Source organism: Carcharhinus amblyrhynchos, chromosome 4 (assembly GCF_965287045.1).
Source record: "Carcharhinus amblyrhynchos chromosome 4, sCarAmb.v2.hapA, whole genome shotgun sequence".
Classification (NCBI taxonomy): domain Eukaryota; kingdom Metazoa; phylum Chordata; class Chondrichthyes; order Carcharhiniformes; family Carcharhinidae; genus Carcharhinus; species Carcharhinus amblyrhynchos.
The window spans coordinates 25913418-25925417 of NC_137327.1; the positions used below are offsets into that span (position 1 = coordinate 25913418).

Sequence of the window (12000 nt, forward strand, 5' to 3'; positions counted from 1 at the left end):
TAAATTGAGAGCCTTTCTGCCTTCTTGGGTGGATGTGTTCCAAACAGTGGTCTTGCTAATCTCCTGTCTCACGTTTATTCCCCATTAACATCTCCAAACTAAAACGAATCAATTCCTTAGGAAGACAGGAAGTTGATTCTTATCCTGGCTGCTGGTGCACGTATAGTTTCCCCAACTAAGTGGCATGGTGGCACAGTGGTTAGCCCTGCTGCCTCACAGCGCCAGGGGCCCAGGTTCAATTCCAGCCTCAGGTCACTGTCTGTGTGGAGTTTGTACATTCTCCCTGTATCTGCATGGGTTTCCTCTGGGTGCTCCAGTTTCCTCCCAAACTCCAAGGATGTGTGTGTTAGATTGATTGGCCATGCTCAATTGCCCCATTGTGTAAGGGTGTAGCAGGGTAAACATGTGTGGTTATGGGGATAGGACCTGGGTGGATTGTTATCAGTGCAGGTTTGATGGGCTGAAGCTTCCGCTCCCTCCTTAGACCTCCACTTCCTTCTATGAACCCTTGCCATTCCCTTCGCTTCTCTTGTGTACTCTCCACCATCACTTCCAGAAGTGAGCTAGTGGCAAGATGCTACATGATCGAGCAGAAAGAGGAGCAGCAAACTGTTTGAGGGAAGTCGGATGGACCAGGGAGAAACGAGCCATCGACAAAGGAAACAGCTAGGAGTCGAGAAGGTAAACTGAAGCAAGGTAATTTGAGGGTGCCACAGGGGTAGGGATGCAAGGGAGCGGTGGGGTCATGGGGAGAAAACCAGAGCAATGTTGTGTTTTCTTTACTGTCTTTGTTCATTTTAATACAGGCAGCTGCCCGCGATGTCTCTGTCAATGATCTCGGTCTGTGCAGGAAGTGCACCCTCTAGTGCTGTGGCATATGTAAACACAATTCTTATCTCATTACAGTTGCGGTACTTGCCACGTGTTAATAAACTAATATACTTACTCATTAAAGAAAATCAAAGTGACAAATTCAAAGTAAGTTCACTTGCTATCAAACACATTGGAAGATCTCGCGGATGTGAAAAATGCTTTAGAACGAGTTATGTTTTTTCTGAGGGGCACAAACGGCAACAATTTTGCTAACATTTCAAAAGTTTGACACTGGTAGAAATGAACAGATTGCAAGGAAAGAATGGATTTCTTCAAGGAACTATATTGGTATAAGCACTTAGTTATTTAGTGAATGACTCAAAATGGGAGTGAAGTGCAATTTTAAACTTAGGTGACGTAAAACTTCAACAGACAGTTATTTTGTTATATATTTCTACATGTGACCAAAAAGAACACATTTGAGAAAAGAAGACATCATGTGAAGTAGGGTACAGAAATAGATTACGCTTAGCTCTGGCATAAAAGCTCAGTTTAAACTCTATATTTACTTTGGGTTTGTCTAAATCGGAGCTAAGAACATGACAGTAATCAAGATAGCTGAAAAAAGGTCTTTGGCTTGGGTAGTCTGGTGACCAACATAATTCACATTATACCATTAGAGTTACTGATTTATATCTCTGTGACCCTCTGCCTCCCAAGCAATACACTGAGAAAATGCATTAAATGGACCTCATTATTTTTTCACTGATTCATGTCTTCTTTAATCAAACAAATGCAAAAATCCGGTGGAAGGAAAATATAGAAAGAAAAATCGGTTTTAGATGGAGATTTCATTTCTTTTCCAAAAATAGAATCATGTTTTTCCAAAGCAGCAATGCTCCAGGTAGAGATATCCCAAACTATATAAAGATAAATGGAATAATGAAAGTTTTCAAGAAAACTAGACAACAGCCCAAAGTATAAATAAGATCATAGCTTTGCCAATTTAACTGAGTTTAGAGGTATGGCTTTGGCCTGACTGGAAGAACAAGCAATAAATAAATGGTTTGCCTCAGAATCAGAACATCTGGATTTTAATCTCATGGCTGTCCAATATTTAAAGATGGAAGTCTCAGTAAGCGGAGCTCCAAATACTAGCTGAAACATCACACAAGTACAATTTTCATCTCGGATGACTGGAAAGGTGCACATAGTCTCAAATGTGCAATCCATTTTACATCACTCACTGGATAGTCAGGATATGGGCAGCGCAGTGGTTAGCACTGCTCTCAACACCAGTGACCTGGGGTTCAGGTGATGATTCATCACTATATACAAGTGAGAGGGTAGTACATTATGCAGGGGAAATCAACAAATTAAAAGCCCCTCCTGGGTAGAATTTCTGGATGGAAGAGTAAATTACCATTCAGGCTGTCCATGTGCACTTTCAGGTGTCGCTCACAGTTTGCTTTCGTTGTAAATGCTGATAGACAGATTAGACACACAAATGGCCTTTCACCTGATCAATAAGAGAACAAACAACAGTCTGAAAACCAATGACAATGGCAACATTGAAAGGTATAATTTTTAAAGGCAAGTGAATGTGCACTAACTCAACATCAATCTTAAAGTTTCTGTTTCTTACAAAATAACAAAGGTATTTAGATCAACCACCACTTCAATATTTAATTCCGTTCAAGCTGAATTGCTGCAGCTTAAAGTAGAGATTGCAAATTAATTACATGCCAATTTAAATCGCTTCCTACTAAAATCTATGTTCTTGTCCTGTGGTAAGAGGCTAATTCTATTACTTTCATTAATATATTGCCCCCGCCTGCCCCCTTGCTCCCAATCCAATTTCACAATGGCAACAATTTGTACCTGCTGCTTTTGGCAACTTTCCTCTAGTTTCTTTTTAATTTGATAAAAGCAAAATACTGCGGATGCTGGAATTTGAAACAAAAACAGAAAATGCTGGAAAACCTCAGCAAGTCTGACAGCATCTGACCAGTTTCAAAGGGTCATCCAGCATCAAAACATTAGCTCTATTCTCTCTCCACAGATGGTGTCAGACCAGCTGGTATTTTCCAGCATTTTCTGCCTTTGTCTCTTTTAATTTGTCCATGCTACACAATCACTACTTTTACCATTTATCCTATGAGGTTCAGTGTGGCCATGTGTACTTACTTCCATTTTATCTTAAACTCTTCAAATTAGGGTCTCAGATATCAAGGAAATTCCACAAAGATGTAAGCAAAACCCATGCCCGTTGAAGTGGTGGAGGCTACCTCGCTAAATATTTTTAAGACGCGGGTTGATGGGTTTTTGATAAGAGGGGATTAAGGGTTATGGGGAGAGGGCGGGAATGTGGAACTGAGCCACGACAGATCAGCCATGATCTTACTGAATGGCGGGGCAGGCTCGAAGGGCTACATGGCCTACTCCTGCTCCTATTTCTTATGTTCTTATGTTCAAACCATAGGTGAATTTCACCATTGATGAGCCAGGCATGTTTCTTTGACATTCAGAAAGGTTCATCAGCAAGGTTTTACAAGATTCCAACAGATTATTGCATGCAGTGACAGAGTTTTACAGAAGAAGCACCCAAAGTTGCTTAAAAGAACACAGAGCTGGAAAAATAAACACTTCATGTGGCTACGGTGGCAGGGTTGCCACACAAAGTATCTAATTGTGCTTGCTAGTTTTCTTCGTTCCATCGGAGGATTCACTTCCCCAGCCCAAAGTCAAGACTTCCAGCCAGAGACTGAACATATGGCTTGTTTAAGTGGAGATTCATCTCTTGACTAGCATCCTCCTCCCGTGAAAACATTACTACCATGTACAAGCTAGGAGAACTGAGTTATGGATAAAACATTCACATTACAGTGAAGTTGATAGTGTTCTACATTGTCTAAGAATGTAGTGGTGTTCAGAACTGTACTCAAAAATAAAAATTTGAACATTGAGGCAAAATGCACTCTCAGCTTGGCTTTCTTTGCTTGTTTCATGAATATTAAACCATTTCATAGAATCCTACAGTGCAGAAGGAGGTCATTCAGCCCATCAGTTATTCCACCCAGGCCCTATCCCCATAACCCCATGCATTTACTGTAGCTAGTCCCCTTGACAGTAAATGGCAATTTAACATGGCCAATCCACCTAACTTGCATATCCTTGGACGATGGGGAGAAACAGTGGGAATCGAACCTGGGTCCCAGGTGCTCTTTTCTGGAAAGTTTGTCCAAAAATGAAATAGCCAGTGTAAATCCTTGTAACGGATTCAATTCATGGCCATTGCTGAATCCCTGACTATTAACATTCTGGGGGTTACCACTGACCAGCAAATTAACTGGAATAGCCAAATAAGCACTGTGGCTACAACAGCAGGTTAGCGGCTCGGAATTTTGTGGCAAGTAATTCATGTCCTGACTCCCCAGAACTTGTCCACAGTCTACAAGGCACAAGTCAGGAGTGTGATGGAACGCTCTCCGCTTGCCTGGATGGGTGTACCTCCAACAATATTGAAGAAACTTGACGTCATCCAGGACAAAGCAGCCTGCTTGACTGGCAACCCTACCACCGCCTTCAATTTACACTCCCTCCACCACTGACGCACAGTGCCAGCAGTGTGCACCAACTACAAGATACACTGCAGCAACTCACCAAGGTTCCTTCGACAGCACCTACCAAAACCACGGTCTCTACCACCTAGAAGAGCAAGGGCAGCAGTTACATGGGAACACCACCACGAACAAGTTCCCCTTCAAACCTTCAAACCACACACCCTCCTGATTTGGAACAATATCACAATTCCTTCGCTGTTGCCAGATCAGAATCTAGGAGCTCTCTTCCTAACAGCACTGTGGCTGTTCTAACACCATATGGGCTGCAGCAGTTCAAGGTGGCGGCTCATCAATACCTTCTCAAAGGCATTTCTGCATTTATGAACGGACAATAAATATTGGCCTAGCCTGCAATGCCCACCTGCCATAAACAAACAAATTTTAAAAACGTGAACTCTAATTTCATAATAGCTTTGAAAATATTATGACAGCCACTTTCATTTTATTTATTAAAAGTGTCACAAGCAGGCTTACATTAATTAACAATGCAATACAGTTACTGTGAAAATCCTTTATCTGGCAAACTCTAGCTTCTGTTCAAGTACACTGAGGGGCAATTTAGCATGGCCAATGTGCCTAACCAGCACGTCATTCGGCTTGTGGGAGGAAACCCACACTGACATGGGGAGAATGTGCAGATTCTGCACAAACAGTGACCCGAGCCAGGAATCGAACCTGGGTCCCTGGTGTGGTGAGGCAGCAGTGCTAACCACTGTGCCACTATGCTGCCCATTCAGTATGTGATTGGAAAAGATGTAAACTACAATGCAGTATTCAGAATGATATTCTGATTTGGGTGGCACGGTAGCACAGTGGTTAGCACTGCTGCTTCGCAGCTCCAAGGACCTGGGTTCAATTCCCGGATTGGCTCACTGTGTGGAGTTTGCACATTCTCCCCGTGTCTGTGAGAGTTTCCTCCGGGTGCTTTGGTTTCCCCCCACAGTCCAAAGATGTGTGGGTTAGGTTGATTGGCCATGCTAAAATTGCCCTTAGTGTCCTGAGATGCATAGGTTAGAGGGATTAGTGGGTAAATATGTAGGGATATGGGGGTAGGGCCTGGGTGGGATTGTGGTCGGTGCAGACTCCATGGGCCAAATGTCTTCTTTCTGTACTGCAGGATTTCTATTCTTCTATTTCTATGCTGTCTACATGTTTTGGAGCACCAAAATGATGTGACACGCTGTTGGAGAGACAAGTCCATGCCTACAATACAAGATTCCCCTCTGAAAGTGGCAGTCAAGCAAGTGAGAAGCATCTTAATTTTATTTTATATGAAACGATCTGGAGAAACATTACAAATTCCAGATTTGAAAAACGTATCTATGAGAATCTCCTCTTAAGATTGAAGGGTGACTTAATAAACAGCCTCAAAATTATGTAACGTTTTGACACAATAGACACAGTGTTGCCATGTGTATAGAAGAGCAAAACTAGAGGCCTTTTATATAAGTTAAATAACAAATACAGAAGAAACATCTTCACTCAGTGTGAAGAATGTGAAACTTGCTACTATGGCAATTAGTTGAGGAAAAAGAATTAAGAGGAATATGCTGATCGAATTAGATGAAGAAGGATAAGAGGAGGCTCGAGTGGAGAATAAACACTGGCTCGATTGGCTGGACTAAATGGCCTGTTTTTTCACTATGTTCAATGCCATTCTATGTTACTGCAAATGAGGTAATGAGGTGAATAAGGGACTCATTCATTGTCTAGAACATTAGACTGCAATTTTTTCCGTTGATATATTTCTGACAAACATTTCCATTACAGGTGTTTAACTGAACATGGGTTTTCCAAAACAGTCCATAATGAATGGCAAGCAATGTGTCTATTAATTTAGTTTTGAAGTCTTTTTCTCAAGTTAAACTAAAATGTCCCATCATTCATCGGATGAACAATATTAAACTATTCTGAGCTTTTGAAATCACATCATAATTTAGAAAGCAACATTCCTCCTGCAATGCTAGAGTTTTCCACTTCACCCAGTGAAATTTCCCTGCCTTTACCTCTGTATAACTATGTAAAATAATGTTGTCTATTATCAGGAGTAAGTCAGATGTAACAATCAAGTGGCAAAAAAAAACCAGCAAACACAGATTCACAAAGGAAGACTGCAGCAATCTTTTACACTTTTTAGAGGAGTTGAAAAGAATTGGACAATCGGAGGCCCCATGATGTGGTGCACTTCCAAAATGTCTCTGAAAAATATCTAAAAAATACTGAACTTGTTTATGTAGCATCTTTCACAACCATAGGATATTCCAAAGCTATGCACAGCTAACTAATCACTGAAGTGTATTAACACTTGAAATGCAGGGAAACCAATTTGCACAAAGCAAGGCCCCACAAATTTCAAGACCAGAACATCTGTATTGGTAATGTTAATTGAGGGAGAACACATCTGTATCACTGTGAGCATTTCCATGGGATTTATTTTGTTACATTCATCTGAGACGATGGGCAGCTCAACAATTTAACACCTCATCCAAAATGCAGGATCTTCAAACATTCAAATCCTTCAGCATTCCATTCAACTGTCAGTTCAGATTATGTGCTTAAATTGGACCTGGAGGTGAGTGTGCTACGAGTGAACCAAGGCTGATTGCCAACTATAAAGCTTCTACTTAAGGTTCAAGTGGTGAGGTTACGAGGCTTTACCTGGGGATATATACAAGCTGACAGCTGTGTACAAAATAATGAGAGACATGGACAGAGTGGATAGGGAGTGGCTGTTCCCCCTAATTGAAGGGTCAGTCACAAGGAGACATAGGTTCAAGGTGAGTGGCAGGAGGTTTAGCAGGAATTTGAGGAAAAACAATTTTTTTACCCAGAGGGTGGTGACGGTCTGGAATGTACTGCCCGGGAGGGTAGTAGAGGCAAGTTGCCTCACATCCTTAAAAAGGCATATGGAAGAGCATTTGACACATCATAACATTCAGGGCCATGGGCCAAGTGGTGGTAGATGGGATTTGATGGGGGGTTCAGGTGTTTCTAATGTATTGGTGTGGACTCGATGGGCCGAAGGGACTCCTCTGCGCTGTACGATTCTAGGTACAAAGCATTAGGCTTTTATTAGGGTAGTTATGTCACATCGGGGAAGTTCGTGTTACATCAGTTTTGGAATTCCTACTGAGCGTCCAACATCAGAGAATTCCAGCCAATGACTCTGGATCAATTCAGGGATTATTATGCAAAGCCTGGATTGCTAATTTGTCAGAATGACAAATCGGACATTCACTTTATATTACTTGATTTCATCGCTGTTGGCATGTCGTGGAACCTAATCATACTTTTTGTGGCCGTAATACCACTAACAGGTCACCAGAGCCAGAAACACAAATCATTTGTTCTGGAACACAGGCCATCGCTGACAGACTTGTGTTATAGTTAAGTGAAACAAACTTGTATTTGGAATTTTGAATTGTTACTGTGTTATTCTTTTTTTGGATTGTTCGAGGCTGGCTACATGAACACTTTCTAACTATGCACTAAACATATAATTGGCAGATACCATTCCCTAGTGCTAACAAACATTGACTTGATGATTAAGTACCGACTACCATTTAGCTTCACAGCTCCTCCAAGTCAGCGTACTCATGTGATGATGTAATGATTTAATTAATACTCATTTCTGTCCCACTTCTGTGGCGTCTCCAAGTTATTTCTTTTGTACTGAAATGGTTGCAATCCAGCACCCTAATTACCCCATTCTACACCCAGAATATTTTAAATTAAGACCTGCTGTATTAGAACAATTTAACTATAGATGTAAATTTACTCACCACTGTGACTACGAACATGGATCTCCAGCGAACTGGCACTGGGACAACTTTTGTTGCATTGCGGGAAGGGACAGATACGCTCATGTGGTGAAGGATCCTTGAGCTTTTCCTCTGTAGGAGTGGGTACAGATTTCTGCCGGCTGGCACAGTAATACATAAGGTGAGCTTGCAGGTTTCTTTCGCTCCGATACCAAATCCCACACGATTTACAGGGAAAGATGTCCTCTGGAACAATCAAGTTTAAAATAAATATTCTGAAGAACTATAAATACAACAATTCTGATAAGTAACCAAAAATCTGCTTTGATATTCTTTTTCTTGTACAGATAGCAATTTCTCTATTTGCCTGTCTTCCGAGATCGTGACGAAAGGAATGCATACATACTCTGATCCTACACACTAATCAACAAGATGTGAAACTGCTGTTAGGGGATAGCAGCCCTCTGTGACCCTCCTACGGATTCTCTCTTCCCTAACGAGTAGCACTTCCATCACTGCGACAGTCAACTCAATAGTGGTGGGGGGGGGGGGGTTAGTTATCAATGCAAATCAATATCCCGCTACAATATTATCATGGATCATCTCCAGACTTAAGTTTAATTTATCCTTCAATGATGAAGCTCGTTGGAAATATGGTGTATATTTTAAAATACCACATAAGGAAACAATTTTATCAATAACATTTAATAAGAGCCTCTGGTGCTCTGAAATATGATATGGCATGCACATAATGAGCTGCTAAATCAAGCAAATTCATTTTATGATAAAAATACTGATTTATAAACAAAGCGAAGGAATGAAAAGGACAGGAGCAAGTATTTTATGCAAAATATTAACCCATTTTCACTTCAAAAACAAAATCCCAAACACATTATCTGTGCCCACCATCCTTTAATTAGTTTTCCAATTAACCTCTGTTGAAAATGTCACCGTTTTAGCACTTAACATTCAACTGCTTCATTATCTGAGTACTGATGGAGTGCTACACTGTTGGGGGCACCGCCTTCCATGCAAGGTCTTCAACTAAGACCCTGCCACATTTGCTTAATTAGCAAGTGACGACACTTCAAAAGTCATTCACTTAGTTTAATCTTCTCCAGTAAATAACAAAAGGCCACAGGAAGTTGTTACTTTAGTGATTACATTAGCTGCTTTCTATTTCAGTGGAACTTACTGTTGACAACTGCAGTAGCTAATATTGCAGCCATGCCCGCTTGCTGAGGAAGAAGCTGGATGTCAGAATGTAATGAAGCAGGGTAAGTGGTCGCTTGCTCCGAGCACTCTGCAGGCTCCACTGGCTCCATCTTAACACTTAGATTTAACACAGGGTAATTGTTACTCTGATCAACAATTGCTGTTAAACATTCTCCTTCTGCGATGGGCTTAGTGGTTTTGCACCAGATCTGATTATCTGTAGAGGAAAACAAGACACTTTTGTGAAACAGTTCTGAAGTGTTCTAACAGTGCCAGAGCTTGGTAATACATCCAAAACATTCTATAAATCTGCAGCAGATAGTATTTATTGTTTGCTAGGGGACTGAGTTTGTTTATTTACCACCCCCTCCTCCACTTATTTTCTGATTTTGTTCACTCAGAATAGAGGATTGAATTTGTTCTGATTTTTGCTTCCCTTCCTCTCCAGGGCTTCAGATTTGGTCTCAATTGAGGGGACAAGTCACCTTCCTCATCAGAAATTTCCATCAGCTCTGATATTGTTCATAGATTGGGGATCTGATCCTACCTACCCTAGAGACGCAGTTAGTTAACTGGAACTTAAATCAATTGGGGGAGGACCACTGGGGACAATGGGAATGATCGATACGCAGACCAGGAGCCTTATAAAGGTGAAGAAATGAGAGAATACTTCTGTCAACCTACCTTAACCTACTTGTACAAACCTGGCTATTAGCTCAGGCTCAAAGGCCAAGGTTGCTGCAAGTAAGTAGTTCACAACACCAGGTTAAAGTCCAACAGGTTTATTTGGTAGCGCGAGCTTTCAGGGTGCTGTCCCTTCATCAGGTGAGTTGAAGGGCAGCACTCCGAAAGCTCGTGCTACCAAATAAACCTGTTGCAGTGCTGCCCTTCGCCTCGCCTGATGAAGGGACAGCACTCTGAAAGCTCGCGCTACCAAATAAACCTGTTGGACTTTAACCTGGTGTTGTGAGGCTTCTTACTGTGCTTACCCGAGTCCAACACCGGCAACTCCACATCAAGGTTACTGCACCACGATGACTGCTGACTAGAGCTAGACAATGATTGAAATGTGGACTGGAATGTAGCTGAGATCAATCATGATATTATCCAGGAAGGCAGGAACGAAGTTTATTTCAAGCCAGGAGTGAGTGGGCTGCAGTGTTGAGGGCCAGGATGGAGGCTAGCATGGAGGCTGGAGTACTGGGGGAAAAAAAAAGTAGCATTCAGGACATGCTGATGTGGGAAGAAGGATATGGAAACAGAGCTAGCAGGGAAGAGGTGGCCAGCCAGAGGTCTGGGGAGTGTAAATGCTAGCTAGAGCACCTGTGGTTAAGGATTAACTAAGCAGAAAAAAAAACCACATGCTGTCTCAGATGGAGAATGCATCATTATGAAGGATTTACTAAATTACTACAATCGCACAACATTACAGTCAGACCCACATTACAAACAGATTTTTAATGAAAGAAAGAAGTCCACCATATGTTCCATAAATATGCAAACACTTTCTGCAGCATGTTGCTGCTCTTGAAAATTTGAATCAGCAAACAAAGGATCAAGCACATACATAAATTATAGTAACAGTGGTTAAACAAGGCAGGGGACTGTACATCTTTTTTTAAAGGAAAAGAGAATCTTTGGGGACAAGGTGGTTAGGAGGGAGCATTTGCTTCTATTTGCAATAGCATCCTGGAATAACTCTTCCAGAGCAAATGAGGGCTGTGGTACAACTTCAAAGGGGTCAGAAAGCTGCTGAGCCACACACAAGCTAGAACCACAGATTTTTCATTCAATTAGTGAGGGCAGGCAGCGCTACAGAATCCTCAGAGCTGCCTCCTCTGGCCTCATGTTTGTTCTGATGTGGATATGCCTGCGTTGGACTTTGTTCATCGATGAAGTCATAGAATTTCTGCAGTGCAGAGAAGGCAATTTGGCCCATTGAGTCTGCATCGATCTTCCAAAAGAGCACACCACTTAGGCCCAATCTTCCATCCTAACCCTGTAACCCTGCAGATGACCAATCCATCCAAGTTGCACATCTTGGCCACTAAGGGACCGGCTTGGCAACCAAGGAGATAAATTGCTTCCAAGTTGAAGTGAACTATTTAATTGATAAAGGATTAATCATAGCAGACCTTGTTGCTAGTGGAGAATATATTTAGAATATCATTGTTAGGGACAGCAGAGAATAAAGATTATTTTCAAGAAAGATTTTTTTTTTGCCATGCTGGCCTCAAAGTACTTGGGCATCATGAGTGAAATAAAGTCCGACAGATGCAATGCTCTATCATCTTCACCATATATAAACAAAGAAACATGTTTACATCTGAGGGAACCATTACCACAGAGCAACATAACCACATCTGTTACTAACCACAAAGGGTTTTTTTTCTCTGATAAGTCATTATCATACCTATCTACGAGGCATCCCACTGCTACCACTACTCTGGCTTGGTGGTTGCACCTTTCAAAATGTGAACGCCTTCTCTAGCATCGAGCAAAAATCTTACCAGATAATCAAAAAGCTAATAGCCATTTTGTTTATAAATTTTAGAAATGAAGAGGAAACCATAAATACCTATGACTCA

At 41.5% G+C, this 12000-nt stretch overlaps 1 protein-coding gene across 5 annotated transcripts in view; it reads right to left on the reverse strand.

Annotated features, from left to right (window-relative positions):
- zfpm1 (zinc finger protein, FOG family member 1) overlaps window positions 1-12000 on the reverse strand; it is a 196544-nt gene that overhangs the window by 12825 nt on the left and 171719 nt on the right. For 3 of the 5 annotated variants that reach the window (XM_080186879.1, XM_080186876.1, XM_080186877.1), the window contains exons 6-9: window positions 9393-9629; window positions 8219-8443; window positions 4477-4521; window positions 2237-2332 (exon numbers count right to left, since the gene is read on the reverse strand). In XM_080186879.1, coding sequence (XP_080043005.1) covers window positions 2237-2332; window positions 4477-4521; window positions 8219-8443; window positions 9393-9629 — 603 coding nt within the window. The remainder of the gene's footprint in view (window positions 1-2236; window positions 2333-4476; window positions 4522-8218; window positions 8444-9392; window positions 9630-12000) is intronic. The other 2 variants (XM_080186878.1, XM_080186880.1) reach the window with 2 other exon arrangements.